Genomic DNA, 27,532 nt, shown 5'->3' with positions numbered 1-27,532 from the left:
CAACTGAAAGGTTTTCTATTAACAGTAAAGACAGAATAAACCATTAAACAGTCAGATGTTGTGATATTGAGAGTTTTATATCTTGTTTTATTGTAAAATATATATTTTAGGTGGATGAAGCTGTGGACTGGTGGAGTAAATTCTATGCTTCTGTTGGAGAGCATGAAAAATGTGGCCCATATCTCCAAAAAGGTTATTCTACTCTAACAGTGAGTTCACTGACCATGCTTTACCATGATTTGAACATCCCATATGTTATGAAATCTATTGGACAAGCATGTCTTTTATTGCAGCTTTATAAAACTGAGCTTGAGAACGTAGCAGATTTCCATGGCCTGACAGACTTCTGTAACACATTTAAACTGGTCAGAGGAAAGAGTGATGATGGTGAAGAGGATCCTTCTGTAGTGGGGGAGTTTAAGGCAAGTATTTAGCTCATGAAAGCTCCCATCTGCTTATATATAGGATTTGTCTGTAAATTCTGAACATCTGCACTTCTTTAAACATACTGCCAGTGCATGCTAGTGAACTTTCAACCTAGCAGACAAAATAATGATATTCTGCCATCTAGTGGTGGATGTTGTCAGATTATGGTCAGCCAGAGTTGTTCTAGGTTTCCAATTTCAACATTTAGTCTTAAATACAGGTCTGTAAATGTATTCACAGGGTTCGTTTAGAATATACCCTTTATCAGACGACCCTAATGTCCAAGCTCCTCCTCGGCAATTCCGAGAGTTACCTGAGAGCGGTCCACAGGAATGCCTGGTTAGAATTTACATATTGCGCTGTATTGACCTGCAACCCAAAGACAGCAATGGTCTGGTGAGTATACAGAGAACAAGGCTGTGTATAATCAGAGTTTATTCTACAATATAAATCAGCATTGGTTGGTAGTTTCCTGTGTTTACACTCTTGTTATTTTTCAGTGTGATCCTTATTTAAAAATTACTCTTGGAAAGAAGACCATTGAGGACAGAGATAACTACAAACCAAACACCTTAAACCCAGAGTTTGGAAGGTCAGGCGTTGTTTTGTGCTACATGAGAAAATGGCAAAAACATGCATCATAAAGTACAGTATTTAAATCCATTTGTGTTTTGCAGAATATTTGAGATGTCCTGTTTCCTGCCACAAGACAAGGACCTGAAAATCAGTGTCTATGACTATGATTTGCTAAGTCGGGATGAAAAGGTTGGGGACACGGTAATTGACCTCGAAAATCGGCTCCTTTCTCGATTTAATTCATATTGTGGTCTTTCCAAATCGTACTGTGTGTAAGTCATTTTTCTTATTTTTTTTCTGCTTTCAACATTTTTTTAAACATATACATGTATGTAGGCACGTTATCTGTAATGTTATTTAAACGTTTGCAGTTCTGGAGTGAACCAGTGGAGAGACCAGCTTAAGCCATCACAGATCCTGGAAAACCTTGCCAGACTGAGAGGACTGCCACAACCACAGATTGCAGAAGATGGAAGTTCACTTTCTTTTGCAGGACGAGACTACAACCTTCAGGACTTAGGTATTGCTGGGGTGATAACAACAGTGTGCATGTACTGTTGGAGGATCAGTAGTTCATTAGTGGTTTTTGTGTGGTACTGATCATAACTGTTTCTTGTGGCACTGCATTGCTAGAGGCCAGTAAAGTGCTGCACCAGCACCTGGGTCCAGCCAGAGAGCGTATATGCCTGCATGTACTGCGCAAACAAGGCCTGGTGCCTGAGCATGTAGAAACCAGGACACTCTATAGCTCCTTCCAGCGCACACTTTCCCAGGTAAATTTATAAGACTGCACATCTTTTGCTTCCAGCTCTAAGCTCATCATGTGTTTCTGAAGTATCCCTATCTATCTATCTATCTATCTATCTATCTATCTATCTATCTATCTATCTATCTATCTATCTATCTATCTATCTATCTATCTATCTATCTATCTATCTATCTATCTATCTATCTATCTATCTATCTATCTATCTCATTCTTTTTGTCTGCTCTTTTTAAGGGGAAAGTTCAGATGTGGGTGGACATATTCCCCAAAAGCCTTGGCAGTCCTGGACCACCAGTTGACATCAGTCCTCGTAAAGCTAAAAAGTAAGAACCAACAACCCTCATGTTCATCCAGCTTGCATTTAGATCTTTAGTGCTGATGAAGTTCCTCACTGTTTTAAAGGCACTACCTACGGGTTGTCATTTGGAATACCACTGATGTCATCCTGGATGATACCAGCATTACTGGGGAAAAGATGAGTGATATCTATGTCAAGGGGTAAATTATAATATCCAATATAAACATACTAGTTGTAGATGCTGGTATTTAATTCTGTGTATGCAAATCTGTAAGAAGGCTTAAGTGAAAACAGAAAAAGTTCAAATAGCGTAAAGCAGAGAAAAAAGTGAACTACTATTGCCAGTCTGACACAATACGAATCTGCAGGTGGTTGCCAGGTATGGAGGAGGACAAACAGAAGACCGATGTCCACTACAGGTCACTAGATGGAGATGGAAATTTTAACTGGAGATTTGTCTTTGGCTTTGACTACCTACCAGCGGAGCAGCTGTGTCTTGTGTCAAAGAAGGTGTGTGCACTTCTTTATTCATCTTTTAAACCAAATCAGCGGCTCTTTTTACAGTACATCAGTCTAAAAAAACTTTTACAGACCCTCTTACAATTGCAGCACATATTCATATTATGCTATTCATATATTAACCTATAGTCATAACACTGTGTAAAAATGTGGTTACATATAAACCTGTTTTATTAAGCTTGTAGATAGGTAATGAACAGCTTTCTATAAGAAACACATTTAACAGCTACACAAAGACTAAATAGTTAGTTTGACTCAAACTACAGAATGTTGACTGTAGTTGACAGTGACATTATTACATTACATTATTAAACAATATGAATAAAAATGTGGATGTCCTGCATAACGTTATGGATGCCACTTTAAGGACCACTGCTCTATAAAACCATTTAGTCATTTGTGGTCCTGCAGCTTCTTATAATCATTCTCATCTTTTTCTTCTAAACTGTTTTGTTATCAGGATCACTTTTGGAGTCTAGACAAAACTGAGTTCAGGATTCCTCCCAAGCTGATGATCCAGATATGGGACAATGACAAATTCTCACTGGATGACTACTTGGGTAAATGTCCTTTTTTATTCCTTCGTATAAAGTATTGTAAGCTAGTTCAGACTGTATATTATTACAGAGAAGAACCCTATTTCCATAGCATATGAAATTCTTTAATATTTTCTGATATTAACTAACTAGTACAAAACATCAACACAGAAATATAAGACTTGAAGTGGATTAAATCATCATCTCATAATTTATAACTGTGATACTAGGAGTATTATCTGTCATGGTAATGTAAATTGAGAAATAATGCAATTGAGAAATAATGCCCAGTATGCAATTTCTACTGCAATACAGTCTAAAAACTCTAAAAGGCTCAAGTATAATGTTCTATGAAGCAATGTTAATTTGACTATTGTATTTCCCAATCTTACTCATTACATTAAGGCTTTTTAACAGTCGTATTCAGAAAGGATACGTGATATTGTGAAAGTATGCTGTTTGTGTTTCTCAAACAGGTACGGTGGAGTTAGATTTAATTAATCTGATCCCTCCAACAAAGACTCCAGAAAAGTGCAGTCTCGACATGTTGATAGAACAAAGAAACAGAAACACACCTCCCAAATCACTCTTTGCTCAGAAGTGTGTGAGAGGCTGGTGGCCCTGTGCCATGGAGGAAGATGGCAAGAAGGTTCTGACTGTGAGTAAACAGAAAACACTGTGTGATGTAATGCAGAAACTAAAACCGTCCTATAGTCCCGTAGCATATTGTGCACATAGATAAATGAGAGAGAGAGAGAGAGAGAGAGAGAGAGAAAGCTAGCTTTATTAATCAATTAATCCAAGTTGACTCAGCAGCAGAGAAGTAAGAGAAGGAGTAAATTCTACATATGCTAGAGTACTTTTTATATATGTACATTACTTTCATATTTATATACATGTGCAGTGCTCTCAGGTTTTGCAGACAGGCAAGCATGACATCTCCAGAGACAAGCTGTTTCGTGTTGAGGTTTTGTTCAAACCGAAAATTGAAAATACCCTCTCTAATGAAAGTTTTTTTTTTCATTGGTTGTTGTGTCACATCTTACCCATATATGATAGTGCTATTTTCTTATTGGCTATTGTGTAGCCTCTTTTTTTGATTGGCTGATAAGTGTCAGGCTCGACTAAGAACTGAGATGCTCTTGATTCCTGCCCGGTTCCATAGAGACAGCGGTGCAGACAGATACATTTTGGCCGCTGCGGCTTATTAAATATATGATAAATAGTCAAAAAGTTTTTCTGCGTGAGAAATACGATGTGTTGCTTAGTCGAGCGTGAGAAAAGACCGAAATGCGTGACTGTCACTCTCAATGCGTGACACTTGACAGCCCTGCATGTGCAATATCTATAGAATGACAATTAACTCTAGAGTGTGTCTGTGTGTGTGAGAGACTCAATATGTCAGTGCATTAGGAGGTACTGGGTACTGTTGTATTGTGGATTCTGATGGCTGATGGTACAAAAGGGCCCCAGACAAAGTAGCTTATTAGCTTACTAGTCCTGCAGTCTCATCTAGTTTTGAAGAATATAGTTCAGAAGAGACCAATGATTAGGCAGAAGGCTAATCTTTGAAGCTGACAGATAAGAGAAGGAGACAGTGAGACATATGACTAAGTGAGGTATTGTGTTGTATCTCAGGGCAAAGTAGAGATGACTTTGGAGATTGTGGATGAGAAGGAGGTAGAAGAGAGGCCTGCTGGGAAAGGAAGAGACGAACCCAACATGAACCCCAAACTGTATCCTCCAAAGTAAGAGTCTATTACACACATCATAAGAGAGTCAACAGAAAGTTTTGTTGTTTTATATGACACTAATCTTTGTTGATTAATTTTTTTAACAGTCGTCCAGATACATCATTCCTGTGGTTCATAAATCCATGCAAATCTCTGAAATTTATTGCGTGGCGCCGGTATAAATGGCTCTTCATTGGACTCATCATTCTCATATTAGTGCTCCTGTTTGTAGGAATCCTGCTGTACTCTTTGCCTGTAAGTTACGATTCAGGGTTCTGTAACAAACTCTAGCACACAAATACTTTATATAGAATGTACCTGACTTTACACATTTTTCTCTTTCAGAACTACATCTCAATGAAAATTGTGAAGCCTTGCTCATAGGGAGCTCACAAAGAGTCATCGGAGTTCAGAGCCCTGGTTTTAAGATTTTCAAGATTTCAAGATGAACTCACTGCAACATTTTAAATAGAAAATATTTGTACTTTTTATGAAATACATACTGGCCAAAAGTTCTGTTTTTTGGTACTTTTCATTGCACTAATATTCAGTGTTGTTTTTGCTGTTTTGCCAAACAATATATACATAAAGAAGCAAAACATTTTGATTCAAGGATTGTTGTTGTTGCTATTTTTTTCAGTCTGTTCTGTGTAACATCAAGTAGCCCTGCTTTACTAATGTACACTTCAAATCTGTGCAAATTCACCAAATGACCTATTGTACTGTATATATTTCTAAAACTGAAGGCCACTTTCCCACCAAAGCCTGAACTGCCTTTCAAAGTTTACTCCAAAATTCAACATGTACAGTATCCCAAACTTCATGTGTGATGTATTGAATTAATCCTCACAAAATGTCTTTTCAGTGTGTGATTTATACTTTAGTTTTTATTTGCTGTCAGTGATTAATTTCTATGTGAGACCTGCACAGAAATTCATCACATCTCCTGATACAAGCTGGGGATTGTGGGTGTTTTGGATCTAGCAACAGTAGACCAGTTACCCCAAGTGAGGCTCATCGGTCTCCTTCTAATCTGCTCTCTGAATCCAGAGCACCACCTAGAGGTTCTTTTGCATTGAAAAAAGTAGAGGAGGTTAAAGTCTATTGCAGGTTAAAAGCTTTCTGTTCTTCTTGCGCAGCTTCCAGTCACTATTCTCTGTGCTCCTAAACTTAATACGTTTATATTTTAACATTGCATCAAGAACCACAGCCATCTGTCCATTTAAATATGGTTAAAAAAAAAAAAAAGAGAGAAACAATTTTTCAGTGACCGATATTCAGCTAAATATCTTTTATAGGTTAAGCACTTAAAATTAAATTGACAAATTGCCTATATTATTATTATTATTATTATTATTATTATTATTATTATCATTATATCACATTATTTATAGTACAGCTCTCGACCACACAGTGATACTAAGAAATGTTAAATCCTGCAGTGCTTTATTAACTTTATTAGCAGAAATAATATCTGGAAAGCAGTTACTTTATTGTCATTTCAATCATATACATTGGTAAAACATTCATTCAGGACCTTCAGAACTAAATAGGACCTAAACAAGACTAGATAAAAGTGCACAAAGAGCAAAAAACAAAATAATAATTAATAAAACAGGACAACAGACAGTGGAGCAACAACCAATGCAGCTCTAGTGTGAACACCAAAGGGACATTCATTTGAGACAGGACACACAGCTAAGCAGTAATATTTGATTTTCAATTATTTATATACATTTTATAAAATACATGCAACGTTGTGTTAACTCTGCTATCACTGTGCAGTGCAATAATTAATGCTTGAGGTTATCCATATATGTTTGCTATGTATTTGCGACACTTTCTTCTCTTCATACGGCAGAACTGAATATTACAGTTGTGCCCTGTAAATCCAGCCCACTGTCAGAAATCACGGTTTTGATTGGTTGCTCTGATCTGCCGTAAGTGAATGTTGAAAGACTGAAAGTAAAACAATTCTGCAAACGCAGAGCTGTCGCGATAGCGAACCGTTTGGCTTGTTGTCTATGCGCTCCGTGATATCATAAGAAAAAACTTTGGCTATAGTTTGTTTCATTTATCAAAATGTACATGATATACATGCGTGCGATTTATATTGAAACCTGGATAAACGTTTTGCTCGGCTTTGTCTGAACTAGCAGTTTAGCGAGTTTAGCTAATTAGCCGCTTAGCTTGATATGCGTTAGCTTAGCTGCTATTTCTGCTCCAGTGAAGTAAACCTCTGATGGCTAACGAGGTTTGTAAATCGCATCGCTCTCGTTGCAGTAGTAAAACATTATTACTTAAGTGTTTAAGCTGAACGTGGTACTAAAGTGCTGTGTTGTAAGCTAGCTAAAGCTACAGAAGGGTGTAAAAGCAAATGAGTCTGAATAGTTGGACAAATTGCTAGCAACGATTTAATACATTACTGCAGGAAATATCGGTTTGCCGAGACAAACTATATTTAATTGGTCATGAAAGAATGAGCGCTTTACAAACGGAGAAAAGGCTGAAACTGGAAGCGGATTGTTCCTCTGGCAGAAGTGTGGAAGAAGCCACAGGAACACATCGAGGTTGGGAAAAGTCTTCTGCTTGAACACTTTACGTTGTCCGAAAAATACAAAACAAATTTGTGTCTGTTTCTTCCTCTTTTCTGTGGTCACATTTGTACTGCATTCTTTGTGTAGTCTGTATTCAAATATCTGACTTGGGTATCATTTCCATTTCAGGTATTTTATCCACCGATGTTCTAAAGCCAAATATGGAGGAAACTAAGATGGAAGTAAACAGGTAGACGTCTTCATTTTAGCTGGATACAGGTTTCTTAATTTGCCGAGCTTGTTTTAATAAAAAAAAACAAAAAAAAACTTTTGTATGATATTGAACATGCATTATTTTCACAGCAATATCAGTAGTGACATGAAGGTTGAAGACGTAAGAAGTGATTGTCATCAATCGTTTGAGTGCAACCAGAAGGATGTTTGTCAGCAGAAAGAAAATGACAAGTGTTTTGATGTGACGTTGCGACGACCAGGTGACAAAAATATTGGAGAAACTCCAGCAAGCACTAACTCCAACACAGAGGTAACTTATGGACTGAGTTCACCAATTAGCAGTGACAGCGATAATGCTGTCATCGAGACAAAGTCCACCACCGAGGAGGCGGCTCTTGTATCGAATTCGTCGGATGCTAATCTTACCAAAGTAGCAAGTATATCTACAGAAAAGACGAAGTTGGACCTCAGTTTATCTCAGAGCACAAGTGCTGATGTAGAGATGCTGAGCCCAGAGAGCCCAACCTGCAAATCCTTGCTGTATAACAGCTCAGTGGAAAGCCACAATCCCAGCGCAGAGTCTCAGGCACCTTGTGCTCAATCCTCGTCTCCGAGAGAATCCACTAACCTTATTGACACTAAAGCTGGACCTGGAACGATCAAAGATCCTGATGTTACAGCTATGGAAACAGATAAGTCTCTAGTGGAAATGTATCGATGGAAAATCAAGACTCCAGTGTTAACCAGTCACAGACAAGGTATACACGCATGCAGCAAAGGGTTTTCTTGTCTGTATCTAACAATCATTTGATTTACCGCAATGTTTTACATCTGTCCAGGGAGCCAGTGCTGGTGACTTTGCCACGTGTTGACAGGAAGTCGTTGGGAACTCCTGTAGAGGAGCTGAGGAGGATGCCAATGTGTGCTCCGGCCCTCCCCCCACTCAGGGCATCAGACAATCACATAGTCCTCATCCGGGTAAGTTCTAAACATCAGTAGTAGGAGTTGTAGATTTTGTCACACATTTATGTCACAGATTTGTGTATAGATTATGTATAGATTTGTGTCACACACTCCATGTGATCTTTTGCATCAATACAACATTTGTCAGACTGTGTATATATACATACTATACATACATATGTATGTATGTATGTATGTATATGTGTGTGTGTGTGTGTGTGTGTGTGTGTGTGTATATATATATATATATATATAATATCACACCCCCAGTGTCACCCATATGAGAATGGGTTCCCCTTTGAGTCTGGTTCCTCTCAAGGTTTCTTCCTCCCATTCTAGGGAGTTTTTCCTTGCCTCTGCTGCCTGAGTCACCTCAGACTTGCTCATTGGGGATAAATACATACACATTTAAATATATCCAATCATTCATCTATTATCACTAATATAATCTTTATATTTATATATTAAGCTTTTTTCTATGTTTTAGGTTCTGTAAAGCTGCTTTGAGACAATGCCAATTGTAAAAAGCGACGATTGAAATGAATTTATACTACTTGTATATAATCACTGAACAACATGCAAAAAGAAATTCTTAAGTTCTTAAATTGCTTGCTTGGTCTAGTTCAGTGTTCTTTGGCTCATCTTCTCTCCCAAATAAAGCAATGGATATTGAAATCTATGTAGAAGCATTTCAAAAGTCAAACTCAGATTTTATTTGAGTTTTAGATGGGACTTCACAGTACTACAGTACTGGCCTTGGGCACTATTGTCAGTTTGGGTTTGATCATACACTCACACACTACAGAATGGAAGCATGTGAGCAGCACCAATGACTTTTAATGTGCTTTACTGAAAGTATCAAACAAAGCCATTATATATGTGTCTTATCCAAATAGTTATGTAAATGTATTATTTACTGTATTAGATGAGCTCGCTAGAAATCAACTGAAATGTAAAATCTGCAGCATGAAAGAGAAATCTTTAGAAACAGTCACATAGCCTGCTCTGATCTGCTCTGAAGTCTGCTGCTGGTTTCCCGGTAGGAACTGTTCAAAATGTGCATAACCACATTCTTTCAATAGCTGAAACCGATCTGAAAGAGAGCTTTTCCCCAGCTAGTTTAGGTCACAGGTTCACTCTGTAGTTCATGTATTGATAATGAAACAGCAGAATGAGCAAATTCATACTGTGGCAGGTCAGTGATGCACCGCTGCTTGATAAGGCTTTCTGTAAACTCTTAGTTAATTAGTTACACACCAGACTTGTTGAAGTAAGTCATTTTGCACTTATAACCACTAATACTACAAATGCAGACTTGTAGTTGTCATTGGGCAAACTAGTGTACCATTGGTGTCCTTAATATTTAGGCATTCTTACAGTGACATGTTTGTGCCAAAAATTTTTTGTAAACCTTCCAACTTTCAATTTTAATGATTTATATAGATGTTGCACTTCTTTCCTGGGTTATCATCCGAGGTTTACAGTGCAAAATAATCACCACCACTGAATCGTGCGCTTATCTTTCACTGACTTACAGACTGACCTGCTTATAGAGGGCAAGGTCCCTGTTTCATATCCCAACAAGTTCCAGGATGCCTGGGACGATATGCATGTCAAGATGCCCTGCTCTGAAAAGAACCTGTTTCCTATGGAGAATGAGGTATATTTCACCTCCAGGCTGAGCAAGTCTGAGTACAAGTCTTCATTAGGTTGTTAACAGCACACCAATGAAATAATAATTATAAAGTTGTTTTAAGTCGGACATTATCACTGAGCTTCCATGTTGTTCCAGGATGGAGTGCAGAGCCGATGGGAGCTCATTATTTCTGCCTTGGAAACTGAAAGCAAAAGCTCCCTAGATATCCGGGTAGGTTTAAAGGATGCTAATTTATGCACATGTAATTTCTGTGTATGGTTTTTATACTAACATAACCACTGAAAAATGCAAAATTATACCCAATTACAATTTCATTAGGAGCGACTGTTTTTTCCTGAAATAATATGATACACAGATTGATGAGTGATCAACAGTCCTGTACATTAATTATGGACTTAAAACTCTCAAGCATTAAATTCAATCCAACTAATTTGTTTAAATGTTGAAAGTTTAGATGAATTAATATAATATTCATATATAGTAGTTCTGTTTTGATTCTATTATTGTTGTAAAATATGGCTATAGAAATGAATCACGTTTCAGTGTGTAAACCTGGGCCTTCAGCAATGAGTGAGAGTTCTCTGATCCTGACTGAGAGATGCAATAAAGCTGAGGTATGCAAATGGTATCAGACATTACAAATAAAGTGGAGACTCTTCAGTCATTGACTGTCCAGTGATTTCCTCCTAATTATAGCCTCAGATATGTGAATCTTTACATCAAAACTGTATCTTTTCTTGTTCAAATTGGCCTTTTAACATATTTTGAGTCACCAGAAGATGGCAACGTTGCTTCAATACAGATGCTTTTGAGCGTTTTAAGATTTTATGATCGCTTCTCTTTTACTTTTCGTTGTATTCCATCTGTTTAATTACCATTAATGTATAACTTTAACATCAAGAATTAAAACTTAAAAAAATTAAAAGTTTTCTAAAGCAAACTTTAACTTCACAGGAGGCAATATTGACTTACAATACAACACATGCTAAGAGATGGGACTTCACAGCTCTAAATGTTCTCTGCACTGAGGTGAGTAACTGCCGGCTTGCATTTAGATTCATTTAAGTGTGTGTGTGTATATGTATGTGTGTGTGTGTGTGTGTGTGTGTGTGTATATATACATGTATATGTGTGTGTGTGTGTGTGTATATGTGTGTGTTCATTCAATTTAAGCAGATTGTTTTCATTTAATAGTGCAATCGATGGAAAATTAATCAGGATGCTTTTTTAATGTTTGCCATAATCTCTGCAGGATATAATGCTGAAAAAATAGATTGCGAGATGCAGTGTAATTAAAATAGACAGATAATGCAGCACTGTAACCTGAAAATGACCTCAGGAAAAAGAAGTAACTAAAATTTTGGTTAATTGGTGCCGTCACAACAAACACAATGAGGCGTGAAGTGTACATTTCATTGTCTGTAGGATTAGCAGACCAGAGCAGACAAATGAAGTAGTTTATGTAATGTGCTCCTGAAGAGAGTCTCTGAAGTTTCTGTCTGTAAATTTAGTGCCACAGTTAGGCCATTGCTTTGTTTAGTCATAGTGACGGCACAGTTTAGCCTGAGAGTGGCTGCACACTCAGAAGTCTGTGTCTGGCCCTTCTGGTGCCTGCTCCCTGGAGGCTCAGTGGCATCAAGCACCAACCAATTAACACAGAGCTGGGCATTCATTGTGACGAGCAACAGCTGGCAGGAGAGAGGCGCTCCGTTTACCTGCTTACTGCCAGTAAACACATTCAACAGATGGATTTTGGGCTCATTCTGATATAAGGATTTATACTAAGGTTAAGGATTAATTTATTAGTTCAAGAGTGTCCAATCTCTTATCTTAGAGGTTTTCATTCTAGCCAAGAAACACCTGATTCCACCAGGATTATCAGATGATCTTGGCTTTTAGTAGACCGTGGTGTAGCTTTCCAGATAACTTGGAACACCTCTGTATTAAACAGTTAACCACTGATTTAAACAGATCTTCAGACGATGTGTAGCATATTTTCTGTAGTGTTATTTGAAATTAAACACTGGACAGCCATAAATGCTAACCTGCTTCCTCAAAGTAAACTGATTAAGGTGTGAATGAAATCTCTGAATTCCGCATTCGGATGCTGTCTTCTTACACACCAGTTTTTTATGAGGTGAATTATCGTTCCTGCTACTATATGTGGAAAGTTGTGAATTATGCCACATCTTAGACTAATAGTCAAAAGCCATTTTTGTGCCTGCCAGTTATTTTCATTAATCAAGGTGTGGGTTTATGCCAAGAGTTCAGCATTTCTCCTTCCTGCTTTAATAATTTTACTGCCAAATATCATCACCGTGTAGCTCAAGCTGCCTGTGTTATTTTATGGCACATTAAATAAAGTGGGTCATTAAATCTATAAGGAAACTTAATCAGAACCATTAGCAAAGTGCACTTTATTTTAATGAAGCATAACTTTAAGTTCAGTTCTTTTTAAAGTCCCATCTATGCAGTTTATCTGGGGCACAGCAGATTCTCCAAAAATGCTCGGCATGACACAGGGAAAATACCTGGGCTGGGAATCTCTCTCTCTCACACACACACACACACACACACACACACACACACACACACACACACACACACACACACACTAATCTAATCCCCTAACTAGCATGTTTGGCAAGTACCAGGAAACTGGAGAACACAGAGGAAATGCACATAGACCCACTGCATCCAATGAGTTACACTGCATGTATTATATACCTTCTTTATTTTCTTCCCCTTTAGATTCCTCGTTTTCTTATGTTTGCTGTACATTGTGGAGCAAAATGACCAGTTACAGTAAAGTGTAACCAAACCATTCATATTCTTGAGTGATGTTTGTGTCACTGTTGCACCTAACATTCAGTGCACTTCTTTCACTTTTTTTTCCAAAATCGAGATTCAGAAGTCTGATCATGGCTTTTCCTTCTAATGCTTTCTTTCTTTTCTTTCTCTTTTTCTTCTTTTCTGTGAGTCCACTCATCTCTTATTGGTTTGATGTCAAAAGCTTTCTGATTGCATGCATTAAGTGCTCATCTTTATCAACAGAGGGCACTAGCATCTCAGATTAGAAAATGTAACTTATTTACAAAAACATTCAGATATAATGTAATTGCTCCCTAAATAATGAATTTGTTTGTGTTTTTTTTTTTTAAATCATTTTTTCATCATTTTTTCCTTTGCCATTTTTAATCCTTTTTAAAGCATCAGAATAGTGTTTTTTCACCTTACTCTGATGCTTAAAGAACTTGAATAAATTTAAAGCAATTCTACATGACTCATATACAAGGACTGTGGCAAGGTCTTTGATTGACAGCCCACGAGTAATGGCTATGGAAAGAAGCAAAAATACAAATGAGGACCTGTCTTGTAAAATTGTTGTGAAAGCGTGGCTGAAATGGAAGTGTCACTGAGGTGGTGTCTGATAAATGTCAGCATTGCCTGCTCTGTCGAAAAGCCTAACATAAAGCATTTAGATGAACATTTCTCACAGTTTTCTTTCTTTGTGGGATTTCCAGTTTGTGTTTCACTGCGCCATGGTTAAGAGAAACGAGTTAAACGAATGGTAATTTGGTCCTCTGACTTTCTGAAACCACACATATGCCATAGGGATACCTATTAAGACGTGGCTTCCCTTTGGCCAAAGCTACCTTTCTCAGAGGCTTAATGAAAGGGAGTAGAGATGAGAAGTGTGTTCGTCTGGCTAGTTCTCTGAGCTGCATGGGGAGAATTTGGAAAGGAGAATGTTTTGATTTAGAAAGCTCTAACTCTTGCTACTTCAGCAGCGTCTCGTTCTCCCTGTCAGCCAACCAAATTCATTATGCCCAGAGGAGCGTTTTATGATGTCAGCTGGGTCATTACTTATGACAGTGTTTAGTCAGGCCTTCTTTGCAGCCATATAAATGCTCCTTTGCAAAATTGTCAGTCAGTTCTTCCTGTCCAGAAAATCCCTTTAGCCTCCCCGTAGCCTTTCCTGTCTGTTCCAGGAATCCCATTTAATCAGCCAAGCATGCCAAGTAACCTTGAAGAAATGAGGCTGTTAACTCATCACAGTGACCATCGCAGCCGATATGTTTGTAAATAAGTGTGCTGTAAATCACTGAGAAGGTAAAACAGCAGCGTTTTTGTTTTTGCAGAGCCAGCTAGTGCAGCTCGAAAACCCTATGAATAGGAGCGGTTATTGTAAAGCATTGATTTTTTTTGGTTTGTTTGTTTTTGTTTTTTGTCTGTGTAAAGACGGGTGTTGTGGACAGTTGACTTTATTTTAGTTGTGGAAAAAGTGAGCTGAAAGCTTTCCAAAGTCCACTTCTTATTTCCACTCCAGTGATGTCATTCCCCATTGGGGGTTTGTTTGATATTGCACAATAGTGTTTCTGTAACCTCTGTTCATGAGATCTTTATTTGTTAAAGTCTCTACAGATTTGAAAGGAGTCCGATATTGCTCTTCAATCTTTTTTGTTTTTTTCTAAGAGGATGCTTTTATTTGAGAAATCTTTTAAATTCATAAAAATTATATCATCAGGCTAACTTTTTACTAGAACGGAGCTTGTGATTACGACTTGTTATAACAATGTTCTATATTTTTCTGGCTTTCGGTTTGTTTTTACTTCACATTTCATCATTTTTTTTATCCATAACAATAGTTAATTTTAGCTTAAGATTAATTAAGATAAATAAAAGATTTAAGACTTTCACATATTGGTTAATTTAATATTAAGATACATTAACTCCTTTTTCTTCTACTTACAATAATTATTATTATTTTATAAATTTCTCTTCTTTTGGAGGAGGGCACTAATAATAAGACCACTGAGGTATAAGTGTTTAGAAAATGAAGCTGAATAAGTGAATAAATAGTACATGAAGAAATTAGTGCATTAACAATTTTTTGTTTCCAATACAGAAACTGTTTTATGTTTAGATTTCTACCGTTGTAAAGTCAGTCAAATTGGTCATTCAGGGTCAGTCTTTGAAAACGATGCTTGCTCTTTCATAAGAGTGCAGTGATGCACTCTGTCAGTGTCTGTAAATGCATTTAGATTTTGTAGGTTTCATTCTTTATGTTTTATGGTTTTCAACAAACCCTACATATAATACAGCCAGTAAAAGCTTAATTTCTCATCCACAGGGCCTGGAGCACACAGAGGCACAGTATCTGTTTGATGTTATGCTACCAAAGATGGTAGCATTAGCCCTGAATGCACCCAATATTTGTACCCAGGTACGTCCTGCACACACACTTTAGAGTAACATACAGTCATTATTGTAGTTTCCCTAGGGGTCCGGACAGCTGAGTCACTGGCTATTTTCAAACAATGGTTGAAGACCGACTTATTCATGAAACACTTCCACTTGCACTTCCTTCCCTGTTTGTCGTATATATATGTGTGTATATGTATGTATGTATGTGTGTGTGTGTGTATGTACGTCACTCTGGATAAGGGTGTCTGCCAAATGCTGTAAATGTATCTTCACACTCTGTCTGTGTAACAAGCATTATCTTTTTAATGGTAACAAATGAGAGAGTTGGATGAAAGTGGCCGAGGCAGGTGTGCGTATGTGCGGCTGTTCTCTGTTAACAGGCTCTCGGGGCTGCTGGGTGAAGAAGGTGGTTAGTGAAGTACACTGCCACATCTGCACCAGCCTCATTAGAAGCAGAGCTAATGAAGGCCAAAGGAAACCATCCAGCACCTGTATTGATATCCTGAGGCTTTAAAACTGTTTCTTGAGAATGATTTGCCAAATGCTTCCAAAACCAAGCATGCGTTTTATAATAGCGTTTTCAATTTGACCTTATTATGCACTGCATTTGTAATGTGTTTATATATTATGCACAGTTTTTGCCACAGCTTTTTTCAGAATTTGCGATCCAGCTTGCTTTTTCTCCCAGAACACTACCTGAATTCATGAAATTGCAAGCGGGAGCTTCTTTTTTAAACCACTACCAGTGAAAACACACACAATTACTTTCGATGATAACAGTGCACAGGTTTGACACTCAGGAATCAAAGAGAGCTTTGGCTGAACAATACCCTCTTAATGCTAAATCTGGACTAGAAGTTCCCTAAGACCAGGCAATGTTTTTCTAATTTTCTGCTGTCCAGTTTCAGTCTCCAATGTAGCCTGTGATTCCCGTTCTGATTCCTGGCCCTTCTCTACTAACCTCTCTCATCAAAAAGGCATTACTGCCCTACAGAACCGCTGCTCCCTGGATTCGTTTTTGCATCCTGTTCTTCCTGCCACCAACAGAATCACTGAGATCACAATTGTCCTCCCTTTTTAAAGTTTGATATGAACATTAAGCAAAACAGAGAAATGGGTGTTCCTAATAATACTATTATATACTACAAGTTTTAATATTATATGCTATACTATAAGTCACTGTTATGTTTATTTATCATATATAATATACATTATAAACATAGAAATCATTTTGTAATTTTTATTGTTTATTTTACATATTTATAAAATGCAGAATGCTTCCTCTAAAGTTTGTGAGAGCTTAGAAAGCCGTTTGCAAAAGTGTCACATCAAACAATTTAAAATTTATTATAGACCTATAAATCATGGTCATTATTACTGTGAGACTTTATTATATTGGTTAATATGTGTTAATATTTGCTGTGCTTCAGGTCTGGTGGTGCGTGAGGTAGACATCTCAGTGTCCCGGGTTCAGGTTGAGGAGCTCTTTGGCTTGGAAGATTACTGGTGCCAGTGTGTAGCCTGGAGCTCTGCGGGTACCACCAAAAGCCGGCGAGCATATGTGCGCATTGCATGTAAGTCTGTCTGTAACTTGCACTTACTGTATAAAGAAGTGATGCATTTTAAGGCCAATAAGATCAACTTGCACTGAAAAATGTGACAGAAGTTTGGCAAACCTTTCAGCTTTTTTGTTGGCTAGTGTTGTTAAAAGCTTCTTATACCACCTGTCACACTGTGCAGACCTCAGGAAAAACTTTGAGCAGGAGCCACTCGGCAGGGAAGTGCGGCTGGAACAGGAAGTTCTGCTGCAGTGCCGCCCACCAGAAGGGATCCCACCTGCTGAGGTACATTAATTTAATTCCTCTTCCTCCTTTACTTTTTGCTTATTCTCCTTTCTTCTTTCATTTGAATTCTTCCAGTGTCTCCAGCTCCTGCTATTGTGCTTGGTGTGCTGCTCAGAGCACACAAGATAATACTGTAATAGTGAAACATTTCTTTATATGCTCAAGGATTACTTAATGTAGCCAAACGCAGCAGAACATTCATGCAATTTTATTTAATTATCTGCTCATATATAAAATCGTTGATCAAATCTGGTGATGTTTTCAGGAGACAGTTATTTAACATGGATTTCGGTCATAACAATAAGAGAGAGAGAGAGAGAGTACAGGGATAATTTACCACAACTGAACTAACTTGTTACTCATATGTTCTATAACATTAAATCTAACTATTAACCAAAAATAATTTGATGTCATATGTGAATAAATTAACATTGTAATTGTGAGCAAGTGAGTGTTGTGTTAGTCAACTTCAAAAGTCTCTGCAAAGTCCAAAAGGAGGCACAGCAGTTTTTCTCTACAAAATGCCTAAAAACATTATTGTTTGCATGGAGAAAGTGTATTTAAGGAAATTCTTTTTTTATAAGCACTTCCTTAAATACACTTTCTCCATGCAAACAATAATCTTTTTTAGGCATTTTGTAGAGAAACACTGCTGTGCCCTTTTTGAACCTTTTGGTCCAGCTTGATTTGGTTAATCTTTTGTGGCTGGTCAGGCCATTCCTTTCAACAAAAAAGTGTTTAAGGTTGCTGAAAATCAAACAGACATATAGAGATATATAAGTTATTATAGATTTTCAACACTTTCACCAAGTAAGTGTAAAGAATGTGTTTTAACACAGTAAATCGCAGCGAAATATCTTCCTCTAATTTCACAGCTTGAATGGTTGAAGAATGAGGAGCTTGTTGATCCTGTGCAGGACTCCAACTTCCTTATAACCATTGATCATGACCTCATTATCAAGCAGGCACGTCTTTCTGACACAGCTAACTAGGGGCTACAAGTGTGCATCTGTGCAAAATCTCTTCAGTGTGCATGTATGTGTATCCAAGCATTCATGTCTGATCTAGATCCATGCCGCCCTTTTTCACTTTTTTCCCCATTTCATCTTAGTGTTCTCTTGTATTGCATAATTGTTGTAAGGAGAATACTTTAGATTATTAGATTCCTTCCAGTATATGGAAAGATCAAAAATATTGATTTCACAGTCTTTCGAACATGGATAAGCACATATAAATGAAACAGCAGGAAGAGATAAACTAGGATATGCATTTACTGTAAGAGGCACCACACCCTTCACATCCCATCCACTGTGTAAAGACAAACAAAAGGCTAATTTTAGTGGCTGAGTAAGATTTAGTCATAAAATAGACATTAACTACAAACTCATTAACCATTCTTAGGAATAATAAATTCTCTTCCTAATGAACTCAGAAGAAGTAATGGCAATAATACGATTAAACTATTTCTAGTGGAGACGATCGGAAAAAAGTAATTACAAAAGCATTTGACCAAAATGAGATGGTTTTGTAATATCAGCACCCTATATAATGCATGTACCAGTTTCAAGTACAGCTTAATGAGTGTATATATCTGGCTCTCCACGGGAGGCTAATGTTTAGATTACTGTGACCCTTGATAACAAGAAAAGTGAAAAAATTGTGCTGAATTCATCTGCTCTGTTTTGTCTAGAGTTATAAGCTATGACCAGTGCCAGATTCACTGCAGTCTTGTTATTTGATCCCTCTTACTAATCAATGCCATACGCTCTTATTCTAGCTCTTATTCTTCTCTATTTTGTCATACTGTATACACATAGGCCTTTGTAGTTGACTCATGGGTCTTTGTCATCTACATGGGAGCAAGGTGGGCAACAAATCAGATGAGTAAAAATCATCATCTAGCAAAGACCTTATCAAACAAGCCTTCATAACACATTTCTATTTGAATTCCCTGCCATTAGGAGGTGCTGACTATAGGAGAGGAGAGTTTGTCCTCGCCATGTTACATGCAATTGGAGGAGCAGAGCTGCCACATACTGATGGAGCACTTAGGCACCTATAGTCTGGGGGGACAGTCAGTTCCTCCTCAACCTGCTTGTAAGAGGCTACAGCTTGCCCTGTTTGCTCCACGAGCTCCTTGCCTCTCTCTGGATTACAGTCTAAGGGTCTACTGCATTCAAGACACACCATATGCCCTAAAGGTTAGCTAGTCAATCAAACCTAAAACCAGACATTATTTGCTCTCTCTTTTTCTTCTCTTCACACATTTTTTCCTTTTAATCGCTGATTTTTCTGACATGCAGGAAGTGTTAGAATTTGAACGAACGCTTGGTGGGGTGTTACTGGAGGATCCCAGGTCACTCCTCTTTAAAGACAGTTACAACAACCTACGACTGTCAATCCATGACATCCCGCACTCTCATTGGAGGAGCAAGCTTCTTGCTAAGTATCAGGTGAGATGTTTTGTCACCTACAGTACTAGTTGTAGTATAGTGCAGTATCATGGATTCTGATTTTGACATCTACTGTATTTAATTAATCATACTGTAATAAGGGATATATACTGTAATTTCCAAGGCAGAGTAAATTACAGTATATCCTTATCAGGGTTAACTTTAAATGTAACACTTATTATAATGCAAAGAATATAAAAAGAGATGACAAAATAAAAGGAAAATCCAACATAATGCAAAATTTTAGAAACCAAAAATTATGCTTTTTTTATTTTAGTCTATAAAGAAATATGGTGTTCTGATGTGTAGAAATAAAAATGACTTATTTGCCTATGACAAAGTATTGAGTGAATGGGGAGATTCTGCAAGTGTCAAAAACATATGCTATGTAAAAAAACAGATTTGTAGATGTGTTAATATCAGCAAAGGTGTTTGTTCATTTTAAGCTTACCTTCAGTTTTGCTGTGTGTATTATAGGAGATCCCATTCTACCACATCTGGAATGGGAGCCAGCGGCCCCTGCACTGCACCTTTAGCCTGGAGAGAGGCAGCCTGGCTGTGTCCCAGCTCAGTTGTAAGATCTGTGTGAGACAGGTAGAAGGGGAGGGACAGATATTCCAGCTCCACACAGACATCCAGGAGGTACAGAAACTGTGGAAAGTGCAATTGGTGCTCAAACAAACTACCCCAGACTGCTTATTTGGATGAATCATTTATGCATGTGCTTGTTTGTGCTTGTGTGTCAGACATTGCCCCCACATTCACCGCTGCCTGCAGGAGGAACAAGCCTGCCGTCATCTCAGGTGGGTCCTTATGCCTTCCGCCTGCCAGCCTCTATCCGCCAAAAGATCTGTGCCAGTCTTGATGCCCCCAGTGCCCGTGGCTGTGACTGGAGACTGCTTGCACACAGCCTGGGCTTTGACAGGTGAGTGCATTAGCATAAGTGTGTAAGTGTGTATGTGTGTGGTATCTTGCTTGGTAGGAACCAACTGTCCCACATGGATAGGAATATCTGACCGTTTCCTCCCACAAGGAAAACCTGCAGCATTTAAAACACTTCAGCATTTATTTAAAGAATGTAAAAGAGCCAAAAGTTGTTCTTTTGTGTCTTAGGATAAAATTAGATTTAGTGTGTAGGTAGATGTCTGCATTTACAATCGTGTTAATAGAAGCTCCTACATCACATTGAATAATATTCAGGATGTTACTGGCTCAAGACATTATGCAAATAATATTTAGAATTTGGAGATTCTATGGTGCTATTAATATCTAGAACTAGAAAAGGATCTAATGGATGCTAAATCTTTGTGTGCCACTCACAAAAACAGATTTTGAAAGACAATTCCTAATTCAAAAACATATTACATTTTATTGTATCAAGAGCCTGTGTCTAAAATGATTACTGGCTACTTCTTTCTCTTTCTCAGCTTTTTCTCATGGAGGTGGAACTGGGTTATATATTTAGAGTATATAATATAGACCTCAGAGCAGTGAAAAAGATTAATACAGTATGATTATGTTGATTAGTACTCTATTCAAAATTAGTTCTCTATTCTTTCTTTTAAAGTGAGTGTGAGTGCGATGTTTTCCCAGCTTTTCTCCCAGTTGTTCCTTATGTGTGTGTTTGCCTTTATTTTATAATAAAATGTATAAACCAGCCACCAGTATGTGATTCTTAATGTTAGATATAACAAAGTGTTTTTACCCTGTGGTTGAAGTTTTTCCCCCTTTAAATTTTGGATGATATTTTCTGTGTGATCGAGTGTTGTTGTGCTTTTTCCATGTCTCTTGCACAGTTACCTGAACTACTTTGCCACCAAGCCAAGTCCCACAGGTGTGCTGCTCGACCTGTGGGAAGCTTGTCACCACGGTGATGCCGACCTGGTCTCCCTGGCGACTGCTCTGGAAGAAATGGGCAAGAGTGAGGTCTTGGTTGTTATGACGACAGATGATGACTGCTGATTGGGTAATCAGAAAGTATAGAAATGTGGCACCATGAATAAAGCAATCATTAATGCCAGTGGACGGGCATAGAAATGTGACCACACACCCTGACTCGTCACCGTGTGTGCACTACAGAAGAAACAGAGCTGCAAGCTGCTAGCTCCATGATCTCTCAGTCTTCAGTCACGATGAACATGAACCAAAAAATGTGATGTCATTTGAATGAGAACATTTTTTACTCTTAATGCAGGTAGCAGGTTCTGGGCCTGTCTGCTTAAATCTCCATGTACAAGGTCATGATTCAAGAATGCTTTTTGCCCTCTCAGACGTGAATAATTTCTCATCGAAACACGGGAATATACACAAACACCCACACACTCAGCCTACATGCTGGAAGCTAAGTGTGAAAGTGCATGATTAAGCGTCACTTAAGGTCGTGATTGAGCTTTTGTTTCCTAGTGATTACTGGAGGCTTAAAGTCACCATCAAACAGACTCTGGAGTGAAGCATTTTCTCAAGTTGCTCACACACACACACACACACACACACACACACACACACACACACACACACACACACGGTTACACAGAATACAGTTACACAGATTAGAGTGTTGATTATAAAGCACGAAAGTAGCCAAATTAACCAGACATAGACTCAGAAACAGCAGTGCTGCAATAGTTATTAGTTTTACCATTTTTATTTACAACATATTGAGAATAGCCTGTAGTGAACCTGACACTCCTCCTGTTTGACAAAATCTTGACATGCTTATGATTAGCAAACAGAAACAGGGAGCTGTTGTTGCAAGAAAGTAGGGATGTACTGATTACAAGTTTTAATACAATAAGTACTGCGTATACTAAAAGTATTGCTCCAGATACCTGATACTGATTCAGTACTGACATCCTCACAGGAAACAAGCCAAACCTCTGCAAGCTGCTGTTGCCTAGTTATGCAAAATATCAGAGACATGATGGTGCCGTGTTCAAGTCAGCCTCACTCACTGTCACGAGAAAACACATCAAATCAGATCCCATAAAAGAGCCGAGTATCAGTGCATCTCTAGTGGAAAAATTTCTAGGAATTGAATTTCCATTTTGCTTTTTTTTAGTAATCTTGATTGTTTTTAATGATATTTTCTCTTCAACACACAAAATGCAGAAGTGCTATCACACAATGGTTTCCTATAGGGAACGCACTTTTTAATTTACTGTCCATATTAGTGGATTATTTTTTCATTCTCTCTCATTCATTCTATCTGCTGTAATGTTTAGTAGAACTTATGCATCTGTAATTGACCGCTGTTGCATTACGTTCCACAAGCAAGGAGTGGTTACAAAGTGCTTAAATGACTTCATGTCGTGTGGCAAGCTTTTTAAATGCTGTTTAATATGTCATGGGTAAACTGTCATTTCAGGCATTGAAGCACATGAAAAATGTGAGCTCTGGTTCTGTGATCTGGTGTTTGGGTTCAACTCGAGCCATTAATCACTGCTCAGACGCTAAGGTCATGCAATTGTAGGCCTTGTGTTTAGTGTCTTTGGAAATGGCATGGCTGCTCTTTGGACTGCATTGTGTCACGTCCACAGTCTTCTCGGACTGTGGGTTGGAAATGTTACTATAGTGTGAGACTAACAGCCATGGCTGTCATGGGCCCTTTACCATTTGTCCATTTTGATGTTGTATCATTAGCATATTGTGACCTTAATATTATAAGGTTCAGTCTGGCATTTTGGCCGGAAATGAGTTCAGCACATTAGTTGGAACCTGACTTCATATTTGGTATTATTCTCTCTCTCTCTCTCTCTTTTTATTTTACACATTCTCTGGTTCTATATTTTAGCAAAGTTGCACGTCTAAAATGAACTTGGAATGAACTTGGATTCTATCACAGCCCATCATAATTGTAGATGAATTATTAATGAATAATATTATTAATTGTAATAAATTGCCAATCATAGTCTGCCCAGTTTAATACAGTGAATGGAGCACAGCAGTGCTATCAGACATGTTTGTGGCATACACAAAAAAAAACACATTTAAGTGTTAAATGAAATTTTAGTTCATATTGCTAGTCTAGTATAAAAGAATCCTAACCCTAGTTTTGTGTATTTACATCTCTAACAATTTGTTAAATTAAAAAAAAAAGATTGAAAAAAGCCCTGTGCACAGCAGAAAGCTTCGAAATGCTAATGTTAAATATTACCCAACACCGACATACCTCCAGTAATGATTTTTATTTTTTCTGCAGTAGCTCAAAGTGGAAGCAGGCCTAAATATTATCTAAATAATAAATAGTTAGGAGGAGTAAATTAAAACCTTTACCCATAAAACAACTGGCAGTTATGATACTGTTGATTGTACAGAAAGCTCCTAAGCACATTAATTTGTTTCAGGAAACCTCTTCTAACCCAGACACAACCTTTGGACGGTCGTCAGGTATGAGACATGGGACTGCATCTGGTCTCAACCTTCTGAGTTCAATCTCTTTCTGGATGTTTGTTGCTTTTCACAAACCCTGAGTCATTTAGTTCTGATGTCATACCAGAACTCTTTATATATTTCAATCTTTTTATTGAGGAAGTAACACAGTCATGTACAAACAATTTACAGGTATTCCCCTTAAATTTTTGTTATTTTAAAACACAATAAAACAGTAAGTAAAGAAGGAAAAAACAAAACAAAAAAAGGCATATACAGGAGACAGAAAACACACGCAATTAAAAATAAATAAAATAAAACAAAAATTAATAAAAAATAAGGGGGGGGGGGCAGAATCAATCACATGGTAGCGTCTGTTGCGATTTAAAATAGTCTATGAAAGAGCCCCATTTTTGGTGAAATTTTTCAGAGTTACCCCTGGATGAAAACTTTTATCTTTTCCAGTTTAAGCAATGACATCACATTCTGGAGCCACACAGAAACTGAAGGTGCTTTAGAGGCTTTCCAGAGAAGTAAAATGCACCGCCTAGCCACAAGTGACGTAAATGTCAATATATCAGCCTGATCAGGGTCAGTTAACCGGGAGTCCAAATACAGCTAAAAAGGGATCTATATGAACCTGAATTCTCAGAACTTTAGAGAGAATCATGGAATACTGGCTCCAGAAGTTGTGAAGTCTAGGGCAAGAGAAAAACATGTGAGCAAGGTTACATGGGGTACCATGACACTGCTCACATTGGTCGGTTATCTGTGGATAAATTTTAGATAAACGAGACCTTGAATAATGAACCCTGTATAATACCTTAAACTGAATTAGTTGCAACCTTGCACAGAATGTGCTGGAACGAATACATGCTAATGCCTTTTCCCATCGCAGATCTGAAAAAGTTATTCCTAGCTCCCGTTCCCTAGACCTCTGAATTTTAGCTGTTGAACAGGTGTCTAAATCCATTAACTGTTTATATATTATTGATATAATAGATTTCTTGTTGGGCTTAAGAGACAGCAGCTCTTCCCAAAGTTGAGTATTAGGAAGTGAAGGATGGGAAGGGAAGAGAGACGAAGCACAGAGACGAGCAGCCGGGAGATTCATTTCAGAGCATAGAGTGGAAAAACTTGAGAAAAGGTGATCTTTATACAGGTCCCTAAAACTTTTAATGCCACAGTTTTCCCACTGTATATAGACAGCATCAGCCAGGGGGAAATAAGTGATTTTTTGTTATAGGCATTGTGGCTGAGGCTGAAACAAACTTGTAATTATTCCTGAATTGCGACCAGATTTTAATACTGGACCGGACCACAGGATTCTTTGTGAAAAAAGATGGGTTAATTGGGAGGGAAGATGTCAGTAAAGCATTTAAAGAAGAGGAGATACAGGACTGGCCCTCAAGCCTACACCATAGCAGTTCTTGTGATTGAAGCCATTAAGTCAATTTGTGAATGTGAGCCGACCAATAATACAACAAAAAATTAGGTAAAGCCAGACCGCCACTAAATGTAAATCTCTGCAAAAGTGATTCTCACCCTGGGATTTTTACGTCCACACAAAAAACAGGTAAATAAGTTGGTCCAGTGTTTTAAAAAAAATTTTGGGCAAAAATATGGGGATACACTGAAACAGAAAAAGTAGCCGAGGTAAAATGTTCATTTTAATGGCGTTAATACGACCAATTAGAGACAGAGGGAGGGAACCCCACCTTTGGAAATCCGACTTGACCTGACTAATGGGGAGAAATTTGCCGAATATAAGGAAGGCAGAGTCCGGGTCACGTTAACTCCTAAATATTTGAAACCTGAAGGACTGAACTTGACAGGAATGTCAGACTGTTTCAGTCTAAGAGCGAGAGAATTTATAGGATAGCATTCACTTTTAAGTAAGTTCACTTTATAACCTGAAAAAGAGCCAAATCTCTTCAACAAAGATAAAATTGGTGGAACACTTGTCAAAGGATCAGAAACATAGAAGGAGATCATCTGCATACAGTGACAATTTCAGACCAATGTTATAGCGGGATACTCCGTGAAATGAAGTGAGTGATTGCAAAGCTAACGACAAGGGTTCAATGGCCAAAGCAAAAAGTAAGGGAGAGAGGGGGCAGCCCTGTCTAGTGCCACGTGACAAAGTAAAATAGTCAGAAGTAATCTCATTTGTGTGAACACTAGCCTGAGGGGAATTGTACAACAATTGAATCCACAAAATAAATCTGTCCCCAAAGCCAAACTTATTTAGTACAGCAAAAAGATAGACCCACTCCACCCGATCAAAAGCTTTCTCAGCATCAAGCGAGATAACTAGTTCTGGACTAGTTAAAGAGTGATTAGACAGAATGACATTCAAAAGTGTGCGAACGTTAAAAAATAACTGCCGTCCTTTAATGAAGCCATTCTGTTCCTCTGAAATAATAGAAGGAAGGATTTTTTCAAGGCGTCTCACCAATACCTTGGCCAAGATTTTTTACATCCACATTGAGGAGGGATATAGGTCTATATGAGGCACAAGATGTAGGGTACTTACCCTTTAAGAGAAGCGTAATGACTGCCTGAGAAAGAGTGGGAGGCAAAGAACCACGTTCTAAAGATTCATTGTATACTAAAAGAACAAGTGGAGCTAAACGGTCTATAAATTTCTTGAAAAATTCAACAGGGAACCCGTCTGGGCCTGGTGCCTTTATTGGAATGGACAGAATACGAAATAATTTGACCGAGCATATATGCTTTAAGAGATGAAGATGAGACAGCATCACTCCTATTAAAAACTATATATTCATCTATTGCAGACAAGGTAAAAACCCTAAATGCCTCGTCTGACAACAACAAAGAATTGAACCTCCAGGGTGAGGAAAAACGCGGCTGGCCCACAAATTTGATAGTGCATGGTCAGAAATAACAATTGCGTGATAGTCAGACTCTGTGACTTTAGGGATTAGGGAATTGTCAATAAAAAAATAATCAATACGTGAAAAAGATTGGTGCACCTGAGAGTAGAAGGAATATGTCCTGGCACTACGGTTATAAAATCTCCAAGGGTCTACAAACCCATTTTTACTCATAAAATCCGAAATGGATTTGGACATAGAAGACTGGGTCAGGGTTCGAGGGTTTGAACGATCTAAGGGAGGGTCAATAATACAATTTAGATCACCAGCTAGTATTAAAAGATGGGTGTCAAGGAAAGGGAGGATACTCCACAACTTGTCTGTAAAACCCGGATTATCAAAATTCGGAGCATATACATTGACCAACAATACAGGGTTATTACAAAGAGTGCCAACAACTATTAGATATCTTCCATTCTTGTCAGCCACTGTCTTTGAAGGAGTAAACTGAACTCTTTTATTGATCAGAATAGCAACCCCTCTGGCTCTAGAATTAAACGTCGAGTGAAACACGTTT

The 27,532-nt window shown here is 38.0% G+C and overlaps 2 protein-coding genes across 4 annotated transcripts in view; both read left to right on the top strand.

Annotated features, from left to right (window-relative positions):
• LOC113636260 (myoferlin-like) overlaps positions 1-5,466 on the top strand; it is a 61,197-nt gene extending 55,731 nt beyond the window's left edge. For all 3 annotated transcript variants that reach the window (XM_047812083.1, XM_047812084.1, XM_047812085.1), the window contains 15 exons: positions 111-209; positions 294-422; positions 667-822; positions 927-1,018; positions 1,104-1,274; positions 1,374-1,522; positions 1,636-1,775; positions 2,003-2,091; positions 2,171-2,266; positions 2,435-2,576; positions 3,046-3,145; positions 3,598-3,779; positions 4,760-4,869; positions 4,962-5,109; positions 5,200-5,466. In XM_047812083.1, coding sequence (XP_047668039.1) covers positions 111-209; positions 294-422; positions 667-822; positions 927-1,018; positions 1,104-1,274; positions 1,374-1,522; positions 1,636-1,775; positions 2,003-2,091; positions 2,171-2,266; positions 2,435-2,576; positions 3,046-3,145; positions 3,598-3,779; positions 4,760-4,869; positions 4,962-5,109; positions 5,200-5,238 — 1,842 coding nt within the window. In that variant the 3' untranslated portion in view covers positions 5,239-5,466. The remainder of the gene's footprint in view (positions 1-110; positions 210-293; positions 423-666; positions 823-926; positions 1,019-1,103; positions 1,275-1,373; positions 1,523-1,635; positions 1,776-2,002; positions 2,092-2,170; positions 2,267-2,434; positions 2,577-3,045; positions 3,146-3,597; positions 3,780-4,759; positions 4,870-4,961; positions 5,110-5,199) is intronic.
• A 2,304-nt stretch (positions 5,467-7,770) lies between these two features.
• On the top strand, positions 7,771-23,657 carry LOC113639974 (netrin receptor UNC5B-like). Its single transcript, XM_047812131.1, has 10 exons — positions 7,771-8,336; positions 8,465-8,603; positions 10,126-10,297; positions 16,884-17,027; positions 17,194-17,297; positions 19,259-19,498; positions 19,601-19,750; positions 20,228-20,392; positions 20,497-20,675; positions 21,547-23,657. The coding sequence occupies exons 1-10, from the start codon at positions 7,771-7,773 to the stop codon at positions 21,710-21,712; spliced, it is 2,025 nt and encodes a 674-aa protein (XP_047668087.1). The 3' UTR covers positions 21,713-23,657.
• The last annotated feature ends 3,875 nt before the right edge of the window (positions 23,658-27,532 follow it).

Source organism: Tachysurus fulvidraco, chromosome 4, assembly GCF_022655615.1.
Source record: "Tachysurus fulvidraco isolate hzauxx_2018 chromosome 4, HZAU_PFXX_2.0, whole genome shotgun sequence".
NCBI classification, from domain to species: domain Eukaryota; kingdom Metazoa; phylum Chordata; class Actinopteri; order Siluriformes; family Bagridae; genus Tachysurus; species Tachysurus fulvidraco.
This window is presented reverse-complemented; position numbering and strand designations above follow the sequence as displayed.

Bases quoted from the DNA above. Each gene is read 5' to 3' on its own strand.
- LOC113639974 (XM_047812131.1), top strand. From the start codon at position 7,771: ATGAAGGTTGAAGACGTAAGAAGTGATTGTCATCAATCGTTTGAGTGC. The intron at 10,298-16,883 runs GTTGTTAACAGC...GCTGTGCTTCAG, and splicing joins TGAGTACAAGTCTTCATTAG to GTCTGGTGGTGCGTGAGGTA. The intron at 17,028-17,193 runs GTAAGTCTGTCT...CACACTGTGCAG, and splicing joins AGCATATGTGCGCATTGCAT to ACCTCAGGAAAAACTTTGAG.